This window comes from Cetorhinus maximus, unplaced genomic scaffold (genome assembly GCF_964194155.1).
Source record: "Cetorhinus maximus unplaced genomic scaffold, sCetMax3.hap1.1 HAP1_SCAFFOLD_1431, whole genome shotgun sequence".
Classification (NCBI taxonomy): domain Eukaryota; kingdom Metazoa; phylum Chordata; class Chondrichthyes; order Lamniformes; family Cetorhinidae; genus Cetorhinus; species Cetorhinus maximus.
The window spans coordinates 30,743-57,525 of record NW_027597372.1 but is presented as its reverse complement, the minus strand read 5'-3'; the positions used below and the strand labels follow the sequence as shown (position 1 = coordinate 57,525).

At 50.0% G+C, this 26,783-nt stretch overlaps 1 protein-coding gene across 1 annotated transcript in view; it reads right to left on the bottom strand.

The window, feature by feature from the left end:
• Positions 1-23,559, bottom strand: part of LOC144676212 (calmodulin-binding transcription activator 1-like) — a 47,201-nt gene extending 23,642 nt beyond the window's left edge. Inside the window, exon 1 of the mRNA XM_078536699.1 lies at positions 23,460-23,559. Within this exon, the coding sequence (XP_078392825.1) occupies positions 23,460-23,522 (63 nt within the window). The 5' untranslated portion in view covers positions 23,523-23,559. The remainder of the gene's footprint in view (positions 1-23,459) is intronic.
• Positions 23,560-26,783: the final 3,224 nt, after the last annotated feature.

Here is a 26,783-nt window from a genome sequence, read left to right as displayed (position 1 = left end):
CATTTGACAAAATGATTAATGTCTCCTCTCTATCCTGACTATAAGAGGCAGCACATTTCGCCAACACACAACACCACAAATTGGTTAAAAACAAGTTGCAGAAAGCTGAAGGGGAATATATTTAATGCAGCATTGAAAGCTTCATAAACTGAGCTCTCCCAATATCACTGAGCACATGTATAAAACCAGCTAGCTGGAGCGACAATCAAAAGACAGAGAGAGTGGGCAGATAGGTGGCAGATGAAGTTCAATGCGGGGAAGTGAGAGGTGATGCATTTTGGTAGGAAGAACATGGACAGACAATATAAAATAAGGGGTGAAATTTTGAAGGGGGTGCAGGAGCAGAAAGACCTGGGTGTATATGTGTAAAGATCATTGAAGGTGGCAGGACAGGTGGAGAGAGCAGTTAATAAAGCATATAGTATCCTGGGCTTTATTAATAGGGCCATAGAGTACAAGAGCAGGGAGGTTATGCTGAATTTATATAAGACACTTGTTAGACCTCAGCTGGAATATTGTGTACAATTCTGGGTACCATATTATAGGGAGGATGTGAACACATTGGAGAGAGTGCAGAAGAGGTTTACAAGAATGGTTCCAGGGATGAGAAACTTCAGCTATGAGGATAGATTGGAGAGGTTGGGACTGTTCTCCTTGGAGGGAAGACGGCTGAGAGGAGATTTGATAGAGATGTTTAAAATCATGAGGGGGCTGGACAGAGTAGAGAGGGAGAAGCTGTTCCCACTTGTAAAAGGATCAAGAACGAGAGGGCACAGATTTAAAGTGATTTGCAAAAGAAGCAAATGTGACGTGAGAAAAAACTATTTCACACAGCGAGTGGCTCAGGTCTGGAATGCGCTGCCTGGAAGTGTGGCAGAGGCAGGTTCAATCGAGGCATTCAAGAGGGCATTAGATGATTATTTGAATAGAAACAATGTGCAGGGATACGGGGAAAAGGCAGGGCAATGGCACTAGGTCACAATGTTCATTTGGAGAGCTGGGACAGACGTGATGGGCCAAATGGCCTCCTTCTGTGCTGTTAAGATTCTGTGAGAGCACAGGACTGAGAGGGATGGATGTAAAGCAAAGGACTGAGATGGTCAAGTATAATTTCCTTAATTACTTTTCAGTATTAGCTTCGTTAGTCTGCAGTCTCCTTTTGCTTGCAACACTTGTATTTTCCTCTTTAGAAGCAACGTAAATATGACATTGAAACTAGGGCTCTTACAGCCTGAACCACTTTCATCTTCAAGTTTATGTGCTGAATCACCACCTCCAGGAATGGAAAAACAGTGTCGAGGCTGAGGGAGATAAAAGGGAGTCACAGGGAGTGAGCAAGTACGTGCCACTGAGTAGAACAAGGGAAATGGAGTGAGTTTTGCTGCTGTTCCCTTTGTTAGGGCTTCGTATCAGGGAATTTTACTAGTATAGGGGCAATCAGCATGTGACAGAGATCAGTGTAGGTGGGATAAAGCACCAAGTTCCCATGGTTACCACCCTTACCCAACTCGCATCAGGAAATATCATTCCTTGCTCCAATTTTGTTAATTGCTGCTTAGATACTTGCAAGTATTAATCTTTGTTTTCACTTTCCAAATTGAACTATTACTGTAACCAATTGGTCTTTCTTCTAACCCACTGGAGATGACAGGAAGCCTAAAGCAGGGCTCTGTCAGAGAGGAGTGGACCAGGTGACCAACAGCAGCCAAGGCCGAGGAATATCAGCTCTGTGTATGTTACTGGGAGAAACCCATTTTGATGGAATTGTAGGATCCCATCCCTGAAGGGCCTGCCAGTAATAAAATAGACAAGCCTGGAACTTTAGGAGGCAAATAGATAAGGTAGTTCAAACAAACTGCAATGGTCAGAGCAACTTCCAGCTGAAAATGCACATCGACGGCTAGAATACTGATTCAAGGGCAGATGGAAGGAAGGGTGAAAGGGGCATTGCCACGATGGGAGAGATATTGGCGCGATGGGAGAGACATTGGCGCGATGGGAGAGACATTGGCGCGATGGGAAAGACATTGGCGCGATGGAAGAGACATTGGCGCGATGGGAAAGACATTGGCGCGATGGGAGAGACATTGGCGCGATGGGAGAGACATAGGCGCGATGTTAGAGACATTGGCGCGATGGGAGAGACATTGGCGCGATGGGAGAGACATTGGCGCGATGGGAGAGACATTGGCGCGACTGGAGAGACATTGGCGCGATGGGAGAGACATTGGCGCGATGGGAGAGATTACCAATATCTGTGCCCAGAGAGGTGACCGACAAAGCGAAAAGAAAGGGAAAGTTCCCTCACCTTAACACGCTACAGCATTTCTTTCACTTGGACGCCTCTCTTTAAAACGTGTCCATTGATGTATGTTTTTGCTGGCATTATTCTCTATTCACAGAGCTGGGAGCTGTTTAACCCTCTGTCTGCCTGTCTTCAATGTCAGTGTTTTAATCAAGATCTTACACAAACCATGCGCTGCTCTCTGTCTGTCAACTGCTTTCTCTGTACACACTTGGTTTCTCTTACCAGATATTTGAGATACTGACATGCTTTAGTTTGCAAACTAATATGTGCTAATATTGTGTGAGACTATTACCCTGGGCTCATGACTGGGAGAATATCGAGTAAAAATTTGACACTTTTGAGTTAATAATGCATTAGGAAGATCAATATTTTTAAGGTGCAGGAAAAGGTGAATATGGTTGTCGAGTACAATCATTTCACTCAGAAGCAGGGAAAAGCGTGTGGCTTGTGACGGGAGTTAAAGGTGCTGATAAAGGATTTATTTTCACTTGGTTACTCGCACAAATGTGAAAACCAGAGGAAGTTTGATTAAAAAGGATAAAATTCGGCCTCGAGGTTACAGTTGCAATGGCTCCCGATAGCAGATCAATTTGAACTTTTCAAAGAACTTCATTTTATATTGACTGCAGCAGGAAAAAAAAACTGCTATTACTTTGTGCAGCTTAAATTCAAAACACGTGGTCCCATTTGAAATCAGTTTGAAGGTTCACCAAGCTCTGTTTTCTTAATCCTGCTCCTGCCAATCCCAGACTTTGCTGTTACCATTGGCTCCCACTTTCACCTGCTAAGGTTTCAACAAACATGAAGAAATTTGGAATAAAAGAGGGTTTCTCTCTGCAAACTCGAGTCATTGCCAACATCAGGGTTGATTCTGGCAGGAGCTGAGAACAGGCAACAGCCTTTAGGGATGATTAAATTCTGAGCCCTTTCCAAAATCGTCACGAGGCCAGTGAGAAGGGCGAGGCGGACCAGCTCGTGAAGAAGCGAGGGGCAGAGGGGTCTCCCTATATGTGGCAGTGGCTTTCCAGAGGCAGCTAAATAAACTGCAAGTGAAACACCCCAGCTTAGATCTTGGAAAGTGTAGGAGTGGAGGTCAGCCCCAGACAGCCAAAGATGAGGGCTCAAGGCCCAAAGAACAGGATAACGGGTTGTCTGATCCACGCAAATGGGTGGTCTCGCTTCGCAGTGTGGGGGTCCACCCAGTCCATACCCCTAGTGGGCACCAGACAGGTGACAGCTCAGTCCAAAGGCGAGTGCAGATACAAAGGACACCTTGTATGGATCAGGCTGTGTGAATGCCACTATTAACTCAGGCCCGGGGTTAAAATACCCTCCAACTTGGGAGAAAAGATTCTAAATATGATGGAATAAAGGAAAAAAGGAAAGATCCTCCTGTCACATGTTACAAGAATCCTTTTCTTTTTAAGAGACTGTCTCCATGAAAAGCCTGCACCACTGAGGCAGTGCCACTCACTGTGGCGCTCTCTCCCTCGCCTTCAATGTGCAGCAATGTTACAAAGATTTATTTTGTGAAAGCTAATGTTTCTCTTCAGTTAAATTCAGTATTTTCACAGTTGTTTGGAAAGACGCCTGAAGAAAGATCATAGTGCAAAAGAAAAAAAACTGCGGATGCTGGAACCTTGAAACAAAAACAGAAATTACTGGAAAAACTCAGCAGGTCTGGTAGCATCTGTGGAGAGAGAAACAGAGTTAACCTTTCAGGTCATTGTAACCTGAAATGTTCTGATGAAAAGTCACAATGGCATCGTGCGTTGGGTTTTATAAGCACATTGTATTACAAAAATTTCTATTTTCTGTATCAGGTTAATAATCTAATTTGAGTCTAATAAAATTCAGATTTGAGGCAACTGTCGTGTTCTACGCTGTCGTGTTCTACGCTGTCGTGTTCTATGGTTCTACGCTGTCGCGTTCTATGCTGTCACGTTCTACGCTGTCGCGTTCTACACTGTCGTGTTCTATGGTTCTATCTGTCGTGTTCTACGCTGAGGCGTTCTACGCTGTTGTGTTCTATGGTTCTATGGTTCTATCTGTCGTGTTCTACGCTGACGCGTTCTACGCTGTCGTGTTCTACGCTGTATTGTTCTATGGTTCTACGCTGTCGTGTTCAATGCTGTCGTGTTCTACGCTGTCGTGTTCTACGCTGTCGTGTTCTATGCCGTCGTGTTCTATGGTTCTACGCTGTCGCGTTCTATGCTGTCACGTTCTACGCTGTCGCGTTCTACACTGTCGTGTTCTATGGTTCTATCTGTCGTGTTCTACGCTGAGGCATTCTACGCTGTCGTGTTCTATGGTTCTATGGTTCTATCTGTCGTGTTCTACGCTGACGCGTTCTACGCTGTATTGTTCTATGGTTCTACGCTGTCGTGTTCAATGCTGTTGTGTTCTACGCCGTCGTATTCTACGCCGTCGTGTTCTACGCTGTCGTGTTCTACGCCGTCGTGTTCTATGCTGTCGTGTTCTACGCTGTCGTGTTCTATGCTGTAGTGTTCAATGGTTCTATGCTGTAGTGTTCTATGCCGTGTTCTGTGCCGTCGTGTTCTATGCCGTCGTGTTCTACGCCGTCGTGTTCTACGCCGTCGTGTTCTACGCCGCCGGGTTCTATCTGTCGTGTTCTATGCTGTAGTGTTCTATGGTTCTACGCTGTCGTGTTCTACGCCGTCGTGTTCTACGCCGTCGTGTTCTATGCTGTCGTGTTCTGTGGTTCTATCTGTCGTGTTCTACGCCGTCGTGTTCTACGCCGTCGTGTTCTACGCTGTAGTGTTCTACGCCGCCGGGTTCTATCTGTCGTGTTCTATGCTGTAGTGTTCTATGGTTCTACGCTGTCGTGTTCTACGCCGTCGTGTTCTACGCCGTCGTGTTCTATGCTGTCGTGTTCTGTGGTTCTATCTGTCGTGTTCTACGCCGTCGTGTTCTACGCCGTCGTGTTCTACGCTGTAGTGTTCTACGCCGTCGTGTTCTATCTGTCGTGTTCTACGCCGTCGGGTTCTACGCCGTCGGGTTCTACGCCGTCGGGTTCTACGCCGTCGGGTTCTACGCCGTCATGTTCTACGCCATCATGTTCTATGCTGTAGTGTTCTATGGTTCTATGCTGTAGTGTTCTATGCTGTTCTATGCAGTCGTGTTCTATGCCTTCGTGTTCTATGCCATAGTGTTCTATGCCGTCATGTTCTACGCCATCATGTTCTATGCTGTAGTGTTCTATTCTGTCGCGTTCTATGCCTTCGTGTTCTATGCTGTCGGGTTCTATGCGTCGCGTTCTACGCCGTCGTGTTCTATGGTTCTATGGTTCTATGCTGTCGTGTTCTATGGTTCTATCTGTCGTGTTCTATGCCGTCGTGTTCTATGGTTCTATCTGTCGTGTTCTATGCCGTCGTGTTCTATGGTTCTACGCTGTCGCGTTCTATGCTGTCACGTTCTACGCTGTCGCGTTCTACACTGTCGTGTTCTATGGTTCTATCTGTCGTGTTCTACGCTGAGGCGTTCTACGCTGTTGTGTTCTATGGTTCTATGGTTCTATCTGTCGTGTTCTACGCTGACGCGTTCTACGCTGTCGTGTTCTACGCTGTATTGTTCTATGGTTCTACGCTGTCGTGTTCAATGCTGTCGTGTTCTACGCTGTCGTGTTCTACGCTGTCGTGTTCTATGCTGTCGTGTTCTATGGTTCTACGCTGTCGCGTTCTATGCTGTCACGTTCTACGCTGTCGCGTTCTACACTGTCGTGTTCTATGGTTCTATCTGTCGTGTTCTACGCTGAGGCATTCTACGCTGTCATGTTCTATGGTTCTATGGTTCTATCTGTCGTGTTCTACGCTGACGCGTTCTACGCTGTATTGTTCTATGGTTCTACGCTGTCGTGTTCAATGCTGTAGTGTTCTACGCCATCGTGTTCTATGGTTCTATGGTTCTATGCTGTCGTGTTCTATGGTTCTATCTGTCGTGTTCTATGCCGTCGTGTTCTATGGTTCTATCTGTCGTGTTCTATGCCGTCGTGTTCTATGGTTCTATCTGTCGTGTTCTATGCCGTCGTGTTCTATGGTTCTATCTGTCGTGTTCTATGCCGTCGTGTTCTATGGTTCTATCTGTCGTGTTCTATGCCGTCGTGTTCTATGGTTCTATCTGTCGTGTTCTATGCCGTCGTGTTCTACGCTGTAGTGTTCTACGCTGTAGTGTTCTATGGTTCTATGCTGTAGTGTTCTATGCTGTCGTGTTCTATGGTTCTATCTGTCGTGTTCTATGCCGTCGTGTTCTACGCCGTATTGTTCTACGCTGTAGTGTTCCATGGTTCTATCTGTCGTGTTCTATGCCGTCGTGTTCTACGCCGTCGTGTGTCTACGCCGTCGTGTGTCTACGCCGTCGGGTTCTACGCCGTCGGGTTCTACGCCGTCGGGTTCTACGCCGTCGTGTTCTATGCCGTCATGTTCTATGCTGTAGTGTTCTATGGTTCTATGCTGTAGTGTTCTATGCTGTTCTATGCAGTCGTGTTCTATGCCTTCATGTTCTATGCCGTAGTGTTCTATGCCTTCGTGTTCTATACTGTAGTGTTCTACGCCGTCGTGTTCTACGCCGTCATGTTCTATGCGGTAGTATTCTATTCTGTCGTGTTCTATGCCTTCGTGTTCTATGCCTTCGTGTTCTATGCTGTCGGGTTCTATGCGTCGCGTTCTATGCCGTAGTGTTCTATGCTGTGTTCTATGGTTCTATCTGTCGTGTTCTATGTTGTCGTGTTCTACGCTGTCGTGTTCTACACTGTCGTGTTCTACGCTGTCGGGTTCTACGCTGTCTTGTTCTACGCTGTCGTGTTCTATGCTGTAGTGTTCTATGCTGTCGTGTTCTATGGTTCTATGGTTTTATCTGTCATGTTCTATACTGTCTTGTTCTACAATTTCGTGATCTACGCTGTCGTGTTCTACGCTGTTGTGTTCTACGCTGTCGTGTTCTATGGTTCTATGGTTTTATCTGTCGTGTTCTACGCGGTCGTGTTCTACGCTGTCGTGTTCTACGCCGTCGTGTTCTACGCCGTCGTGTTCTACGTCGTAGTGTTCTATGCTGTAGTGTTCCATGGTTCTATCTGTCGTGTTCTACGCTGTCGTGTTCTACGCTGTAGTGTTCTACGCCGTCGTGTTCTACGCCGTCGTGTTCTACGCCGTAGTGTTCTATGGTTCTACGCCGTCGTGTTCTACGCCGTCGTGTTCTACGCCGTAGTGTTCTATGCCGTAGTGTTCTATGCCGTAGTGTTCTATGCTGTCGTGTTCTATGGTTCTACGCTGTCGTGTTCTACGCTGTCGTGTTCTATGCTGTAGTTTTCTATGGTTCTATGGTTTTATCTGTCGTGTTCTATGCCGTCGCGTTATACGCCGTCGCGTTATACGCCGTCGCGTTATACGCCGTCGCGTTATACGCCGTCGCGTTATACGCCGTCGCGTTATACGCCGTCGCGTTCTACGCCGTCGCGTTCTACGCCGTCGCGTTCTACGCCGTCGCGTTCTACACCGTCGCGTTCTACGCAGTCGTTTTCTACGCTGTCGCGTTCTACGCTGTCGCGTTCTACGCTGTCGTGTTCTACGCTGTCGTGTTCTATGGTTCTACCTGTCGCGTTCTACGCTGTCGTGTTCTACGCTGTCGTGTTCTACGTTGTCGTGTTCTACGCTGTCATGTTCTATGCTGTAGTGTTCTATGGTGCTATCTGTCGTGTTCTATGGTGCTATCTGTCGTGTTCTATGGTGCTATCTGTCGTGTTCTATGGTGCTATCTGTCGTGTTCTATGCTGTAGTTTTCTATGGTTCTATGGTTCTATCTGTAGTGTTCTACGCTGCCGTGTTCTACGCTGCCGTGTTCTACGCTGCCGTGTTCTACGCTGTCGCGTTCTACGCAGTCGTTTTCTACGCTGTCGTGTTCTACCTGTCGCGTTCTATGCTGTCGTGTTCTATGGTTCTATGCTGTAGTGTTCTATGCTGTTCTATGCAGTCGTGTTCTATGCCTTCGTGTTCTATGCCGTAGTGTTCTATGCCTTCGTGTTCTATACTGTAGTGTTCTACGCCGTCATGTTCTATGCTGTAGTGTTCTATGCCTTCGTGCTCTATGCCTTCGTGTTCTATGCGTCGCGTTCTATGCCGTAGTGTTCTACGCTATATTGTTCTATGCTGTAGTGTTCCATGGTTCTATCTGTCGTGTTCTACGCCGTCGTGTTCTACGCCGTCGTGTTCTACGCCGTCGTGTTCTATGGTTCTATGCTGTAGTGTTCTATGCTGTTCTATGCAGTCGTGTTCTATGCCTTCGTGTTCTATGCCATAGTGTTCTATGCCGTCGTGTTCTACGCCGTCATGTTCTATGCTGTAGTGTTCTATTCTGTCGTGTTCTATGCCTTCGTGTTCTATGCTGTCGGGTTCTATGCGTCGCGTACTACGCCGTCGTGTTCTATGGTTCTATGCCGTCGTGTTCTATGGTTCTATCTGTCGTGTTCTATGCCGTCGTGTTCTATGGTTCTATCTGTCGTGTTCTATGCCGTATTGTTCTATGCTGTGTTCTATGGTTCTATCTGTCGTGTTCTATGTTGTCGTGTTCTACGCTGTCGTGTTCTACACTGTCGTGTTCTACGCTGTCGTGTTCTACGCTGTCGTGTTCTACGCTGTCGTGTTCTACGCTGTCGTGTTCTATGCTGTCATGTTCTATGCTGTAGTGTTCTATGCTGTCGTGTTCTATGGTGCTGTCTGTCGTGTTCTATGCTGTAGTTTTCTATGGTTCTATGGTTCTATCTGTAGTGTTCTACGCTGTCGTGTTCTACGCTGCCGTGTTCTACGCTGCCGTGTTCTACGCTGCCGTGTTCTACGCTGCCGTGTTCTACGCTGCCGTGTTCTATGCTGTCGTGTTCTATGGTGCTATCTGTCGTGTTCTATGCTGTAGTTTTCTATGGTTCTATGGTTCTATCTGTAGTGTTCTACGCTGCCGTGTTCTACGCTGCCGTGTTCTACGCCGCCGTGTTCTACGCCTTCGTGTTCTATACTGTAGTGTTCTACGCCGTCGTGTTCTATGCTTTAGTGTTCTATGCCGTCGTGTTCTATGCCATCGTATTCTATGCTGTAGTGTTCTATGCTGTCGTGTTCTATGCTGTCGTGTTCTATTCTGTCGTGTTCTATGCCTTCGTGTTCTATGCTGTAGTGTTCTATGCTGTCGTGTTCTATGCTGTCGTGTTCTATTCTGTCGTGTTCTATGCTGTCGTGTTCTATGCTGTCGTGTTCTATTCTGTCGTGTTCTATGCCTTCGTGTTCTATGCTGTAGTGTTCTATGCTGTCGTGTTCTATTCTGTCGTGTTCTATGCCTTCGTGTTCTATGCTGTTGGGTTCTATGCGTCGCGTTCTATGCCGTAGTGTTCTATGCTGTGTTCTATGGTTCTATGCTGTAGTGTTCTACGCCGTCGTGTTCTACGCTGTAATGTTCTATGGTTCTACGCTGTCGGGTTCTACGCTGTAGTGTTCTATGGTTCTCCGCTGTCGTGTTCTACGCCGTCGTGTCCTGCGCTGTAGTGTTCTACACTGTCGTGTTCTACGCCGTCGTGTTCTACGCCGTCGTGTCCTAAGCTGTTGGGTTCTATCCGACGTGTTCTACGCTGTCGTGTTCCACGCTGTCGTGTTCCATGCCGTCGTGTTCTACGCCGTCGTGTTCTACGCCGTCGTGTTCTACGCCGTACTGTTATATGCCGTAGTGTTCTATGGTTCTACGCTGTCGTGTTCTATGCCGTAGTGTTCTATGGTTCTACGCTGTCGTGTTCTACGCTGTCGTGTTCTATGCTGTAGTTTTCTATGGTTCTATGGTTTTATCTGTCGTGTTCTACGCCGTCGCGTTCTACGCCGTCGCGTTCTACGCCGTCGCGTTCTACGCCGTCGCGTTCTACGCCGTCGCGTTCTACGCCGTCGCGTTCTACGCCGTCGCGTTCTACGCCGTCGCGTTCTACGCCGTCGCGTTCTACGCTGTCATGTTCTACGCTGTCGTGTTCTATGGTTCTACCTGTCGCGTTCTACGCTGTCACGTTCTATGGTTCTATGGTTTGATCTGTTGTGTTCTATGCCGTAGTGTTCTACGCTGTCGGGTTCTACGCTGTCGGGTTCTACGCTGTCTTGTTCTACGCTGTCGGGTTCTACGCTGTCGGGTTCTACGCTGTCGGGTTCTACGCTGTCGTGTTCTACGCTGTCGTATTCTACGCTGTCTTGTTCTACGCTGTCTTGTTCTACGCGATCCTGTTCTATGGTTCAATGTTTCTATGCTGTAGTGTTCTGTCATGTTCTATGCCGTCGTGTTCCACGCCGTCGTGTTCTACGCTGTCGTGTTCTACGCCGTCGTGTTCTATGCTGTAGTGTTCTATGGTTCTATGCTGTAGTGTTCTATGCAGTCGTGTTCTACGCTGTAGTGTTCCATGGTTCTATGCTGCCGTGTTCTATGCTGCAGTGTTCTACGCCGTCGTGTTCTACGCCGTCGTGTTCTACGCCGTCGTGTTCTACGCCGTCGTGTTCTACGCCGTCGTGTTCTACGCCGTCGTGTTCTACGCCGTCGTGTTCTACGCCGTCGTGTTCTACGCCGTAGTGTTCTATGCTGTAGTGTTCTATGGTTCTATGCTGTCGTGTTCTATGGTTCTACGCCGTCGTGTTCTACGCCGTCGCGTTCTACGCCGTCGCGTTCTACGCCGTCGCGTTCTACGCCGTCGCGTTCTACGCCGTCGCGTTCTACGCCGTCGCGTTCTACGCAGTCGTTTTCTACGCTGTCGCGTTCTACGCTGTCACGTTCTATGGTTCTATGGTTTGATCTGTCGTGTTCTATGCCGTAGTGTTCTACGCTGCCGGGTTCTACGCTGTCGTGTTCTACGCTGTCTTGTTCTACGCTGTCGGGTTCTACGCTGTCGGGTTCTACGCTGTCGGGTTCTACGCTGTCGGGTTCTACGCTGTCGGGTTCTACGCTGCCGGGTTCTACGCTGTCGTGTTCTACGCTGTCTTGTTCTACGCTGTCGGGTTCTACGCTGTCGTGTTCTACGCTGTCTTGTTCTACGCTGTCGGGTTCTACGCTGTCGTATTCTACGCTGTCTTGTTCTACGCTGTCGGGTTCTACGCTGTCTTGTTCTACGCTGTCTTGTTCTACGCGATCCTGTTCTATGGTTCAATGTTTCTATGCTGTAGTGTTCTGTCATGTTCTATGCCGTCGTGTTCCACGCCGTCGTGTTCTACGCTGTAGTGTTCTACGCTGTCGTGTTCTATGCCGTCGTGTTCTATGCCGTCGTGTTCTATGCTGTAGTGTTCTACGCTGTAGTGTTCTACGCTGTCGTGTTCTATGCCGTCGTGTTCTATGCCGTCGTGTTCTATGCTGTAGTGTTCTATGCTGTAGTGTTCTATGGTTCTATGCTGTAGTGTTCTACGCCGTCGTGTTCTACGCCGTCGTGTTCTACGCTGTCGTGTTCTACGCCGTCGTGTTCTATGGTTCTATGCTGTAGTGTTCTATGCTGTTCTATGCAGTCGTGTTCTATGCTGTCGTGTTCTATGCCGTCGCGTTCTATGCCGTAGTGTTCTATGCCGGCGGGTTCTATGCCGGCGGGTTTTATGCCGTAGTGTTCTATGCCGTCGGGTTCTACGCCATCGTGTTCTACGCCGTCGTGTTCTATGCCTTCGTGTTCTATACTGTAGTGTTCTACGCCGTCGTGTTCTATGCTTTAGTGTTCTATGCCGTCGTGTTCTATGCCATCGTATTCTATGCTGTAGTGTTCTATGCTGTCGTGTTCTATGCTGTCGTGTTCTATGCTGTCGTGTTCTATTCTGTCGTGTTCTATGCCTTCGTGTTCTATGCTGTCGTGTTCTATGCTGTCGTGTTCTATGCTGTCGTGTTCTATTCTGTCGTGTTCTATGCCTTCGTGTTCTATGCCGTGTTCTATGCCTTCGTGTTCTATGCCTTCGTGTTCTATGCCTTCGTGTTCTATGCCTTCGTGTTCTATGCCTTCGTGTTCTATGCCTTCGTGTTCTATGCCTTCGTGTTCTATGCCTTTGTGTTCTATGCTGTCGGGTTCTATGCGTCGTGTTCTATGCCGTAGTGTTCTATGCCTTCGTGTTCTATGCCTTCGTGTTCTATGCTGTCGGGTTCTATGCGTCGCGTTCTATGCCGTAGTGTTCTATGCTGTGTTCTATGGTTCTATGCTGTAGTGTTCTACGCCGTCGTGTTCTACGCTGTAGTGTTCTATGGTTCTACGCTGTCGTGTTCTACGCTGTAGTGTTCTATGGTTCTCCGCTGTCGTGTTCTACGCCGTCGTGTCCTGCGCTGTAGTGTTCTACACTGTCGTGTTCTACGCCGTCGTGTTCTATGCCGTCGTGTCCTGCGCTCTAGTGTTCTACGCCGTCGTGTTCTACGCCGTCGTGTTCTACGCCGTCGTGTTCTACGCCGTAGTGTTCTACGCCGTAGTGTTCTATGGTTCTACGCTGTCGTGTTCTATGCCGTAGTGTTCTATGGTTCTACGCTGTCGTGTTCTACGCTGTCGTGTTCTATGCTGTAGTTTTCTATGGTTCTATGGTTTTATCCGTCGTGTTCTACGCCGTCGTGTTCTACGCCGTCGTGTTCTACGCCGTCGTGTTCTACGCCGTCGTGTTCTATGCCGTAGTGTTCTATGGTTCTACGCTGTCGTGTTCTATGCCGTAGTGTTCTATGGTTCTACGCCGTCGCGTTCTACGCTGTCGTGTTCTATGCCGTAGTGTTCTACACTGTCGTGTTCTACGCTGCCGGGTTCTACGCTGTCGGGTTCTACGCTGTCGTGTTCTAAGCTGTCGTGTTCTACGCTGTCGTGTTCTACGCTGTCTTGTTCTACGCTGTCGGGTTCTACGCTGTCGTGTTCTACGCTGTCGTGTTCTACGCTGTAGTGTTCTACGCTGTCGTATTCTACGCTGTCTTGTTCTACGCGATCCTGTTCTATGGTTCAATGTTTCTATGCTGTAGTGTTCTGTCATGTTCTATGCCATCGTGTTCCACGCCGTCGTGTTCTACGCCGTCGTGTTCTACACCGTCGTGTTCTACGCTGTAGTGTTCTATGCTGTAGTGTTCTACGCTGTCGTGTTCTACGCTGTCGTGTTCTATGCCGTAGTGTTCTATGCTGTAGTGTTCTATGGTTCTATGCTGTAGTGTTCTATGCAGTCGTGGTCTACGCTGTAGTGTTCCATGGTTCTATGCTGCCGTGTTCTATGCTGCCGTGTTCTATGCTGCAGTGTTCTACGCCGTCGTGTTCTACGCCGTCATGTGTCTACGCCGTCGTGTTCTACGGCGTCGTGTTCTACACCGTCGTGTTCTACACCGTCGTGTTCTACACCGTCGTGTTCTACACCGTCGTGTTCTACGCCGTAGTGTTCTATGCCGTAGTGTTCTATGGTTCTACGCTGTCGTGTTCTATGCCGTAGTGTTCTATGGTTCTACGCTGTCGTGTTCTACGCTGTCGTGTTCTATGCTGTAGTTTTCTATGGTTCTATGGTTTTATCTGTCGTGTTCTACGCCGTCGCGTTCTACGCCGTCGCGTTCTACGCCGTCGCGTTCTACGCCGTCGCGTTCTACGTCGTCGCGTTCTACGCCGTCGCGTTCTACGCAGTCATTTTCTACGCTGTCGCGTTCTACGCTGTCATGTTCTACGCTGTCGTGTTCTATGGTTCTACCTGTCGCGTTCTACGCTGTCACGTTCTATGGTTCTATGGTTTGATCTGTCGTGTTCTATGCCGTAGTGTTCTACGCTGCCGGGTTCTACGCTGTCGGGTTCTACGCTGTCGTGTTCTACGCTGTCTTGTTCTACGCTGTCTTGTTCTACGCTGTCGGGTTCTACGCTGTCGGGTTCTACGCTGTAGTGTTCTACGCTGTCGTATTCTACGCTGTCGTATTCTACGCTGTCTTGTTCTACGCGATCCTGTTCTATGGTTCAATGTTTCTATGCTGTAGTGTTCTGTCATGTTCTATGCCATCGTGTTCCACGCCGTCGTGTTCTACGCCGTCGTGTTCTACACCGTCGTGTTCTACGCTGTAGTGTTCTATGCTGTAGTGTTCTACGCTGTCGTGTTCTATGCCGTAGTGTTCTATGCTGTAGTGTTCTATGGTTCTATGCTGTAGTGTTCTATGCAGTCGTGGTCTACGCTGTAGTGTTCCATGGTTCTATGCTGCCGTGTTCTATGCTGCAGTGTTCTACGCCGTCGTGTTCTACGCCGTCATGTGTCTACGCCGTCGTGTTCTACACCGTCGTGTTCTACACCGTCGTGTTCTACGCCGTCGTGTTCTACGCCGTCGTGTTCTACGCCGTCGTGTTCTACGCCGTCGTGTTCTACGCCGTCGTGTTCTACGCCGTCGTGTTCTACGCCGTCGTGTTCTACGCCGTCGTGTTCTATGGTTCTATGCTGTAGTGTTCTATGCTGTTCTATGCAGTCGTGTTCTATGCCGTCGCGTTCTATGCCGTAGTGTTCTATGCCGGCGGGATCTATGCCGTAGTGTTCTATGGTTCTATGCTGTAGTGTTCTATGCTGTTCTATGCAGTCGTGTTCTATGCCGTCGCGTTCTATGCCGTAGTGTTCTATGCCGGCGGGATCTATGCCGTAGTGTTCTATGCCGTCGGGTTCTACGCCGTCGGGTTCTACGCCGTCGTGTTCTACGCCTTCGTGTTCTATACTGTAGTGTTCTATGCCGTCGTGTTCTATGCTTTAGTGTTCTATGCCGTCGTGTTCTATGCCATCGTATTCTACGCTGTAGTGTTCTATTCTGTCGTGTTCTATGCTGTCGTGTTCTATTCTGTCGTGTTCTATGCTGTCGTGTTCTATTCTGTCGTGTTCTATTCTGTCGTGTTCTATGACTTTGTGTTCTATGCCGTAGTGTTCTATGCTGTGTTCTATGGTTCTATGCTGTAGTGTTCTACGCTGTAGTGTTCTATGGTTCTACGCTGTCGTGTTCTACGCTGTAGTGTTCTATGGTTCTACGCTGTCGTGTTCTACGCTGTAGTGTTCTATGGTTCTATGCTGTAGTGTTCTATGGTTCTCCGCTGTCGTGTTCTACGCCGTCGTGTCCTGCGCTGTAGTGTTCTACACTGTCGTGTTCTACACTGTCGTGTTCTACGCCGTCGTGTCCTGCGCTGTAGTGTCCTACACTGTCGTGTTCTACACTGTCGTGTTCTATGCCGTCGTGTCCTGCGCTGTAGTGTCCTACACTGTCGTGTTCTACACTGTCGTGTTCTACACTGTCGTGTTCTACACTGTCGTGTCCTACGCCGTCGTGTCCTGCGCCGTAGTGTCCTACACTGTCGTGTTCTACACTGTCGTGTTCTACACTGTCGTGTTCTACACTGTCGTGTTCTATGCCGTCGTGTCCTGCGCTGTAGTGTCCTACACTGTCGTGTTCTACACTGTCGTGTTCTACGCTGTCGTGTTCTACGCCGTCGCTTTCTACGCCGTCGCTTTCTACGCCGTCGCGTTCTACGCCGTCGCGTTATACACTGCCGCGTTCTACGCTGTCACGTTCTACGCAGTCGTTTTCTACGCTGTCGTGTTCTACGCTGTCGTGTTCTATGGTTCTACGCTGTCGTGTTCTATGGTTCTACGCTGTCGTGTTCTACGCTGTCACGTTCTATGGTTCTATGGTTTGATCTGTCGTGTTCTATGCCGTAGTGTTCTACGCTGTCGGGTTCTACGCTGTCGGGTTCTACACTGTCGTGTTCTAGGCTGTCGTATTCTATGCTGTAGTGTTCTATGCTGTAGTGTTCTATGCCGTCGTGTTCTACGCCGTCGTGTTCTACACCGTCATGTTCTACGCTGTCGTGTTCTACGCTGTCGTGTTCTATGGTTCTACGCTGTCGTGTTCTATGGTTCTACGCTGTCGTGTTCTACGCTGTCACGTTCTATGGTTCTATGGTTTGATCTGTCGTGTTCTATGCCGTAGTGTTCTACGCTGTCGGGTTCTACGCTGTCGGGTTCTACACTGTCGTGTTCTAGGCTGTCGTATTCTATGCTGTAGTGTTCTATGCCGTCGTGTTCTACGCCGTCGTGTTCTACGCCGCCGGGTTCTACGCCGCCGGGTTCTACGCCGCCGGGTTCTACGCCGTCGGGTTCTACGCCGTCGGGTTCTATGTAGTCGTGTTCTAGGCTGTAGTGTTTTATGCCGTAGTGTTCTATGCTGTAGTGTTCTATCTGTCGTGTTCTATCTGTCGTGTTCTATGCTGTCGTGTTCTATGCTGTAGTGTTCTATCTGTCGTGTTCTATGCTGTCGTGTTCTATCTGTCGTGTTCTATCTGTCGTGTTCTATGCTGTCGTGTTCTATGCTGTCGTGTTCTATGCCGTCGGGTTCTACGCTGTCTTGTTCTATGCCGTCGTGTTCTACGCCGTCGTGGTCTACGCCGTCGTGTTCTACGCCGTCGTGTTCTATGCCGTCGTGTTCGATGCCGTCGTGTTCGATGCCGTCGTGTTCTATGCCGTCGTGTTCGATGCCGTCGTGTTCTACGCTGTAGTGTTCTATGCCGTCGTGTTCTATGCCGTCGTGTTCTATGCCGCCGGGTTCTATGCCGCCGGGTTCTATGCCGCCGGGTTCTATGCCGTCGTGTTCTAGGCTGTAGTGTTTTATGCCGTAGTGTTCTATGCTGTAGTGTTCTATCTGTCGTGTTCTATCTGTCGTGTTCTATCTGTCGTGTTCTATCTGTCGTGTTCTATCTGTCGTGTTCTATGCTGTCGTGTTCTATGCTGTCGTGTTCTATGCTGTCTTGTTCTATGCCGTCGTGTTCTACGCCGTCGTGGTCTACGCCGTCGTGTTCTACGCCGTCGTGTTCTACGCCGTCGTGTTCGATGCCGTCGTGGTCTATGCCGTCGTGTTCGATGCCGTCGTGTTCGATGCCGTCGTGTTCGATGCCGTCGTGTTCTACGCTGTAGTGTTCTATGCCGTCGTGTTCTATGCCGCCGGGTTCTATGCCGTCGGGTTCTATGCAGTCGTGTTCTAGGCTGTAGTGTTTTATGCCGTAGTGTTCTATGCCGTAGTGTTCTACGCCGTCGTGTTCTATGCCGTCGTGTTCGATGCCGTCGTGTTCTACGCTGTAGTGTTCTATGCCGTCGTGTTCTATGCCGCCGGGTTCTATGCCGTCGGGTTCTATGCAGTCGTGTTCTAGGCTGTAGTGTTTTATGCCGTCGGGTTCTATGCCGTAGTGTTCTATGCCGTCGTGTTCTAGGCCGTCGTGTTCTATGCTGTAGTGTTCTACGCTGTCGTGTTCTATGCCGTCGTGTTCTACGCTGTAGTGTTCTACACCTTCGTGTTCTACGCCGTCGTGTTCTACGCCGTCGTGGTCTATGCCGTCGTGTTCGATGCCGTCGTGTTCGATGCCGTCGTGGTCTATGCCGTCGTGTTCTATGCCGTCGTGTTCGATGCCGTCGTGTTCTACGCTGTAGTGTTCTATGCCGTCGTGTTCTATTCCGCCGGGTTCTATGCCGTCGGGTTCTATGCAGTCGTGTTCTAGGCTGTAGTGTTTTATGCCGTAGTGTTCTATGCTGTAGTGTTCTATGCCGTCGTGTTCTATGCCGCCGGGTTCTATGCCGTCGGGTTCTATGCAGTCGTGTTCTAGGCTGTAGTGTTTTATGCCGTCGGGTTCTAGGCTGTAGTGTTTTATGCCGTCGGGTTCTATGCCGTAGTGTTCTATGCCGTCGTGTTCTAGGCCGTCGTGTTCTATGTCGTCGTGTTCTAAGCCGTAGTGTTCTATGCCGTCGGATTCTATGCCGTCGGATTCTATGCCGTAGTGTTCTATGCTGTAGTGTTCTATCTGTCGTGTTCTATGCTGTAGTGTTCTATCTGTCGTGTTCTATGCTGTCGTGTTCTATGCCGTCGGGTTCTACGCTGTCTTGTTCTATGCCGTCGGGTTCTACGCTGTCGTGTTCTATGCCGTGTTCTATGCCGTCGTGTTCTATGCTGTCGTGTTCTATGCCGTCGGGTTCTACGCTGTCTTGTTCTATGCTGTCGTGTTCTATGCTGTCGGGTTCTACGCTGTCGTGTTCTATGCCGTGTTCTATGCCGTCGTGTTCTATGCCGTCGTGTTCTATGCTGTCGTGTTCTATGCTGTCGTGTTCTATGCCGTCGGGTTCTACGCTGTCTTGTTCTACGCGATCCTGTTCTATGGTTCAATGTTTCTATGCTGTCGTGTTCTATGCTGTCGTGTTCTACGCCGTCGTGTTCTACGCCGTCGTGTTCTATGCAGTCGTGTTCTATGCTGTAGTGTTCTATGGTTCTATGCTGTCACGTTCTGTCTGTCGTGTTCTATGTAGTCATGTTCTATGCCGTCGTGTTCGATGCCGTCGTGGTCTATGCTGTAGTGTTCTATGCCGCCGGGTTCTATGCCGTCGGGTTCTATGCCGTAGTGTTTTATGCCGTCGTGTTCTATGCCGTCGGGTTCTATGCCGTCGGGTTCTATGCCGTCGGGTTCTATGCCGTCGGGTTCTATGCCGTCGTGGTCTATGCCGTAGTGTTCCATGCCGCCGGGTTCCATGCCGTCGGGTTCTATGCCGTCGGGTTCCATGCAGTCGTGTTCTAGGCTGTAGTGTTTTATGCCGTCGGGTTCTAGGCGGTCGGGTTCTACGCCGTCGTGTTCTACGCCGTCGTGTTCTATGCTGTAGTGTTCTATGGTTCTACGCTGTCGTGTTCTACGCTGTAGTGTTCTATGGTTCTACGCTGTCGTGTTCTACGCCGTCGTGTCCTGCACTGTCGTGTTCTACGCTGTCGTGTTCTACGCCGTCGTGTTCTACGCTGTCGTGTTCTACGCCGTCGTGTTCTATGCCGTCGTGTTCTATGGTTCTACGCTGTCGTGTTCTACGCTGTAGTGTTCTATGGTTCTACGCTGTCGTGTTCTACGCCGTCGTGTCCTGCGCTGTAGTGTTCTACGCCGTCGTGTTCTATGCCGTCGTGTTCTATGCCGTAGTGTTCTATGCTGTAGTGTTCTATGCTGTAGTGTTCTATGGTTCTATCTGTCGTGTTCTATGCTGTAGTGTTCTATGCCGTCGTGTTCTATGCCGTCGTGTTCTATGGTTCTATCTGTCGTGTTCTACGCTGTCGTGTTCTATGCTGTCGTGGTCTACGCTGTATTGTTCTACGCTGTAGTGTTCTACGCCGTCGTGTTCTACGCCGTCGTGTTCTATGGTTCTATGCTGTCGTGTTCTATGGTTCGATGGCTCTATGCTGTCGTGTTCTATGCCGTCGTGTTCTACGCCGTCGTGTTCTACGCCGTCGTGTTCTACGCCGTCGTGTTCTACGCCGTCGTGTTCTACGCCGTCGTGTTCTATGGTTCTATGCTGTCGTGTTCTATGGTTCGATGGCTCTATGCTGTCGTGTTCTATGCCGTCGTGTTCTACGCCGTCGTGTTCTACGCCGTCGTGTTCTACGCCGTCGTGTTCTACGCCGTCGTGTTCTACGCCGTCGTGTTCTACGCTGTCGTGTTCTATGGTTCGATGGTTCTATGCTGTCGTGTTCTACGCTGTCGTGTTCTACGCTGTCGTGTTCTACGCTGTCGTGTTCTATGCCGTCGTGTTCTATGGTTCGATGGTTCTACGCCGTCGTGTTCTATGGTTCAATGGTTCTATGCTGTCGTGTTCTACGCTGTCGTGTTCTACGCCGTCATGTTCTATGGTTCTATGGTTCTATGCCGTCGTGTTCTATGCCGTCGTGTTCTATGTCGTCGTGTTCTACGCTGTCGTGTTCTATGCTGTCGTGTTCTATGGTTCGATGGTTCTATGCCGTCGTGTTCTATGCCGTCGTGTTCTATGCCGTCGTGTTCTACGCCGTCGTGTTCTATGGTTCGATGGTTCTACGCTGTCGTGTTCTATGGTTCGATGGTTCTACGCCGTCGTGTTCTACGCCGTCGTGTTCTACGCCGTCGTGTTCTACGCCGTCGTGTTCTACGCCGTCGTGTTCTATGGTTCGATGGTTCTATGCTGTCGTGTTCTACGCCGTCGTGTTCTACGCCGTCGTGTTCTACGCCGTCGTGTTCTACGCTGTAGTGTTCTATGCTGTCGTGTTCTACGCCGTCGTGTTCTATGCCTTCGTGTTCTACGCCGTCGTGTTCTATTCTGTCGTGTTCTACGCCGTCCTGTTCTACTGTAGTGTTCTATGGTTCTATCTGTCGTGTTCTACGCCGTCGTGTTCTACGCCGTCGTGGTCTACTCCGTCGTGGTCTACTCCGTCGTGGTCTACTCCGTCGTGGTCTACTCCGTCGTGGTCTACGCCGTCGTGTTCTACGCCGTCGTGTTCTACGCTGTAGTGTTCTATGGTTCTACGCTGTCGTGTTCTACGCTGTAGTGTTCTACGCTGTAGTGTTCTATGGTTCTACGCTGTCGTGTTCTACGCCTTCGTGTCCTGCACTGTCGTGTTCTACGCTGTCGTGTTCTCTGCTGTCGTGTTCTCTGCTGTCGTGTTCTCTGCTGTCGTGTTCTATGCCGTCGTGTTCTATGTTGTCGTGTTCGATGGTTCGACGCTGTCGTGTTCTACGCTGTCGTGTTCTACGCTGTCGTGTTCTACGCTGTCGTGTTCTACGCTGTCGTGTTCTACGCTGTCGTGTTCTACGCTGTCGTGTGCTATGCTGTCGTGTTCTACGCCGTCGTGTTCTACGCCGTCGTGTTCTACGCCGTCGTGTTCTACGCCGTCGTGTTCTACGCTGTAGTGTTCTATGCTGTCGTGTTCTATGTTGTCGTGTTCGATGGTTCGACGCTGTCGTGTTCTACGCTGTCGTGTTCTACGCTGTCGTGTTCTACGCTGTCGTGTTCTACGCTGTCGTGTGCTATGCTGTCGTGTTCTACGCTGTCGTGTTCTACGCCGTCGTGTTCTACGCCGTCGTGTTCTACGCCGTCGTGTTCTACGCCGTCGTGTTCTACGCTGTCGTGTTCTATGGTTCGATGGTTCTATGCTGTCGTGTTCTACGCTGTCGTGTTCTACGCTGTCGTGTTCTACGCTGTCGTGTTCTATGCCGTCGTGTTCTATGGTTCGATGGTTCTACGCCGTCGTGTTCTATGGTTCAATGGTTCTATGCTGTCGTGTTCTACGCTGTCGTGTTCTACGCCGTCATGTTCTATGGTTCTATGGTTCTATGCCGTCGTGTTCTATGCCGTCGTGTTCTATGTCGTCGTGTTCTACGCTGTCGTGTTCTATGCTGTCGTGTTCTATGGTTCGATGGTTCTATGCCGTCGTGTTCTATGCCGTCGTGTTCTATGCCGTCGTGTTCTACGCCGTCGTGTTCTATGGTTCGATGGTTCTACGCTGTCGTGTTCTATGGTTCGATGGTTCTACGCCATCGTGTTCTACGCCGTCGTGTTCTACGCCGTCGTGTTCTACGCCGTCGTGTTCTACGCCGTCGTGTTCTATGGTTCGATGGTTCTATGCTGTCGTGTTCTACGCCGTCGTGTTCTACGCCGTCGTGTTCTACGCCGTCGTGTTCTACGCTGTAGTGTTCTATGCTGTCGTGTTCTATGCCGTCGTGTTCTATGCCTTCGTGTTCTACGCCGTCGTGTTCTATTCTGTCGTGTTCTACGCCGTCCTGTTCTACTGTAGTGTTCTATGGTTCTATCTGTCGTGTTCTACGCCGTCGTGTTCTACGCCGTCGTGGTCTACTCTGTCGTGGTCTACTCCGTCGTGGTCTACTCCGTCGTGGTCTACGCCGTCGTGTTCTACGCCGTCGTGTTCTACGCTGTAGTGTTCTATGGTTCTACGCTGTCGTGTTCTACGCTGTAGTGTTCTACGCTGTAGTGTTCTATGGTTCTACGCTGTCGTGTTCTACGCCGTCGTGTCCTGCACTGTCGTGTTCTACGCTGTCGTGTTCTCTGCTGTCGTGTTCTCTGCTGTCGTGTTCTCTGCTGTCGTGTTCTATGCCGTCGTGTTCTATGTTGTCGTGTTCGATGGTTCGACGCTGTCGTGTTCTACGCTGTCGTGTTCTACGCTGTCGTGTTCTACGCTGTCGTGTTCTACGCTGTCGTGTGCTATGCTGTCGTGTTCTACGCTGTCCTGTTCTACGCCGTCCTGTTCTACGCCGTCCTGTTCTACGCCGTCCTGTTCTACGCCGTCGTGTTCTATGCTGTCGTGTTCTATGGTTCGATGGTTCTATGCTGTAGTGTTTTTGTTTTGCATTGTTCTTCCTAATGTTTGTTCAGGCACCTTTCCAAATAACTGAAAAAACACTGAATGTAACTGAGGTGAACCATTAAATTGTGAAAAGCAAAGTTTCATCTTAGCCTGCGTGAATTTCTAGCTATTTTAAATCGAGTGATGGGCTGTAATTCCAGGCAGGGGACTATTACGTATAACAGTCGGGCAGTTTTGAGTTTCTTAAACGCCTAATGATATGGAATGGAATATTTTGGGGCATTCTGCTTGCTTAGTCCCCTTGATTGTGCTGGGATGGGAATAACTGTTAGGAGACGGACAGTACACATCGGGTTTTGAGATTAACGTGGTCAGATAAAAAGATTTTAAAACCCAGTAGTAAGAAGTAAGGATGAAAGCAAAATAATCTGAAACAAAAACAAAAATAGCTGGAAAAACTCAGCGGGCCTGACAGCATCTGCGGAGAGGAACACAGTTAATGTTTCGAGTCCGTATGACTAAGGACGTGTTGCTAACTCAATGGCAACAAGCAGCAATCATCTTGTAACTGAACTAAACTGTCTAACTGAAGAGTTAGTAATAGGAGGGGTTCGGCCACCTCTTCAATAAATGCTAAAACAACAGTTGGAGTTTATTTTAAACGGCTGTTTTGCCTGGGGAGAATGTCAATTTTTAAAGTTGATCGTAATGTTAATGGTTTCCGCTGTCTTAAAATCGGGGGTGGATGAGGGGCTGTGATTCGATGGTCACACAGGTCTCGGAGCATTGTGGGGCTGGAAATTACAGAGCTAGGGAGGCGCAAGGCTACGGAGGGATCTGTAAACGAGGTGAGGCTTTTAAAATCAAGGCGTTGCCAGACTGGGAGATGAGGACAGATAGAGGAACGAGACTTGGTGCAAACTGAAACGCAGGGAGCAGGTTTTTGGGTTGAGCTGACAAACAATAGGAGGCTGCCCAGGAAAGCTTTAGAATCAGCAAGTGTCAAAGGCATGGCTGAGGGTTAAACGCTTTGGAGCCTCGTGGATTTTGACCTCAAACTTGCCTCATTGGTGTTCCATCGCTGTCTCTCCTTAGGCAGGGCCGCACATTTGGGTAAACAGTCCATTAGTTTGTTGGGTAAAAACACCTTGATATGATTATGATGTTCTGAAAGAGAAGGAAAGTCACGTTAGGGTTAGGGTTAGGGTCAGGGTCAGGGTCAGGGTTAGGGTCAGGGTCAGGGTCAGAGTCAGGGTTAGGGATGACTGTCGGCCCACAATACCGTCTGGAAAAGGTGACTCAGGGAGGGAGGCTTTTTCAAAACTTTCTTTCTTCAAGTTAATCCCTTTCTCAAAAAAAAAAAATCGAAATTTTGTGCTCAAGGGATGAAAGAACTTTCGCTTGTCCTGCCCAGTGTCAGGTAGAGTGGACTCTACACCCCCAACTTGTCTTAGACACAAGAGGATCCACACAGCCTTCACCATTGAGACTCAATCCAGCCACCTTGATTCTGCATTCCTTACCGCCCCTGTCAAACTCCAGCCTCCGAGTATGTAGCTGATTCCCAGACAACATCGATGAACATCAACTGGGCGACAACTGTCGAACTATGAGATACCTCCAAGGAGTGTTTTGCGGCCTTGCGGGGTCCATGGACAACGTTATACAGGGTGTCGGAGGCTGCTTCAATTCTGTTTGCATGTCAGTCCCGCACTGCTGATCTTCGGGCACCGGGTTCCTGAGAGGGAGGAGGGTCTCCTCGTGAACCTGCTCCCGGGCCCGACCAAGTTGGCCATTAACAGGACCGGGCAGCGGGCGATCGAGGGGGTCGTCCAGCCGGACTGTCTGCCCCTCGTTCACAGCCGGGTGTCCTTGGAGAGGGAGCACATGGTGTCTGTCGGCACTTTGGAGACCTTCTGTGCCCGGTGGGAGCCGTGGGGACCAGGGTGCTTTATCGACCCCGATAATTACATTGTAATTTGAGTTTTCTAAGTTTCTTTTGAGATTGTCTCTCTTTTTGCAGTTTCCCTTTAAGGGGCTGCTTTTTCATTTGTCCCTTGGTCTACTAATTTAGTTTAATTGGTTCCATCCAAATAGTGTAAGATATTAGGTTTTGCTGTGAAAAGCACATTTAAATGCATCATTGAACAAACAGCAGGACTGAACATTCTTTGCATCTCTCTCCCTCTGAATCTGCATTTGACTAGCACCAACAGTGCCTCCTCATTGTTGTCTATATACCTGTGTCCTTGTTTATCCTTTGGAATAATTGTAGTGATCTGGCTGTTGGAGTTGCTAATAGTGACAAATGCTGAGGTGGTTTATTTTGGTAAATATACACTAACCCCCACCGTGTTATTTTGCCTAATATCTTCCCAGATTATTTTCCTCCGGCCGTCCACGTTGCACTTAATGTTCCTGCCCTTAAATTTCATTCCATAACCATTACAGCCTGTTTCATTAGAGACAGGCAGCCTCCAGGGACTGAAGCACTGGTGTTAACCTCAGAGACTTGCACTGAGGCCAGGGAGGCGGGGGGAACGGGAGGGGGGGTCAGGGGGGGATGGGAGCGGGGTCAGGGGGTACGGGAAGGGGGTGTCAGGGGGGATGGGAGCGGGGTCAGGGGGTACGGGAAGGGGGTGTCAGGGGGGATGGGAGGGGTGTCGGGGGGAACGGGAAGGGGGTCGGGGGGAACGGGAAGGGGGTCGGGGGGAACGGGAAAGGGGTCGGGGGGGACGGGAAGGGGGTCGGGGGGGACGGGAAGGGGGTCGGGGGGGACGGGAAGGGGGTCGGGGGGAACGGGAAGGGGGTCGGGGGGAACGGGAAGGGGGTCGGGGGGGAATGGGAAGGGGGTCGGGGGGGACGGGAAGGGGGTCGGGGGGAACGGGAAGGGGGTCGGGGGGGACGGGAAGGGGGTCGGGGGGGACGGGAAGGGGGTCGGGGGGAACGGGAAGGGGGTCGGGGGGAACGGGAAGGGGGTCGGGGGGGGGACGGGAAGGGGGTCGGGGGGGACGGGAAGGGGGTCGGGGGGAACGGGAGGGGGGCCGGGAAGGGGGTCGGGGGGGACGGGAGGGGGGGACGGGAGGGGGGAAGGGGGTTGGGGGGTTAGGAAGGGGCCAGGAGGGGGTGTCGGGGGGTGGAATGGGAGGGGAGGGAACAGGAGGAGGGGGGGAGTGGGAAGTGAGGCAGGGAACAGGGGGATAGCAGGGCCCTCAGCCTATCCGGCAGGGTTACAGACAAGGTGACTGATCAGTCTGGTGTGGCTGCGCAATTTGGAGATTTGACTGTGATGCGAGTCTATCTGCATAATATGTAAAGATGGCTGTGCAATGTGGCTCCGGCTGGGTAACACACAGATAACCACTTGCGATGATCTACAGCAGATGCTCCTGGTCTATGCATTGGATTTGCAAACAGAACCAGGGCACGTCTAGCACAAGGTATCAGGTTCTCACCCTGACCTGCAACTCAAGCTCGGAGAGACAGATCCCTTTCACAGGGAAGGGATCTCTATGGTGACCACACAAATACAAGGCTGTACAGCTTTATAAGAGGCTGCCCAGGCGCTCCCCTCATCCATATGTGGCCTGTCACAGCTCCTTGTGATAAGCAGAAACCCACAGGAACAGCAGATGCCTCTTCTCTCCTCATCCAGACACCCATTGCCGCTGTCAACTATACTGCCAACCTACCACACAGCAGCAATTTGTGAATGAGGGTGGTGTCATCATACCAAACAGACTTGTGGGAACAGCACTGTCATTGAAAGCTCGATTTACCGACCTTCCTGACCATCCCAGGATCTCCCTGTTAAACACAAAGACTTGCATTTCTATAGCGCCTTTCACCAGCTCAGGACATCCCGGAACACTCAACGTAAGAAACACAGCAGCAAATTTGCACACAGCAACTCCCACAAACAGCAACGAGACCATGGTCAGATAATTAGCGATGTACTGAGGAATGAATACTGGTCCAGTCCAGGGAGAACTCACTGCTTCTCTACAAAATAGTGACCTTGGGATCTTTTACATTCATCCCAGAGGGCACTCAGTTTAACATCTCACATAAAAGATGGCACATCTGACAGTGCAGCACTCCCTCAGTACTGACCCTCCGACAGTGCAGCACTCACTCAGTACTGACCCTCCGACAGTGCGGCACTCCCTCAGTACTGACCCTCCGACAGTGCGGCACTCCCTCAGTACTGACCCTCCGACAGTGCGGCGCTCCCTCAGTACTGACCCTCCGACAGTGCGGCACTCCCTTAGTACTGACCCTCCGACAGTGCGGCACTCCCACAGTACTGACCCTCCGACAGTGCGGCACTCCCTCAGTACTGACCCTCCGACAGTGCGGCACTCCCTCAGTACTGACCCTCTGACAG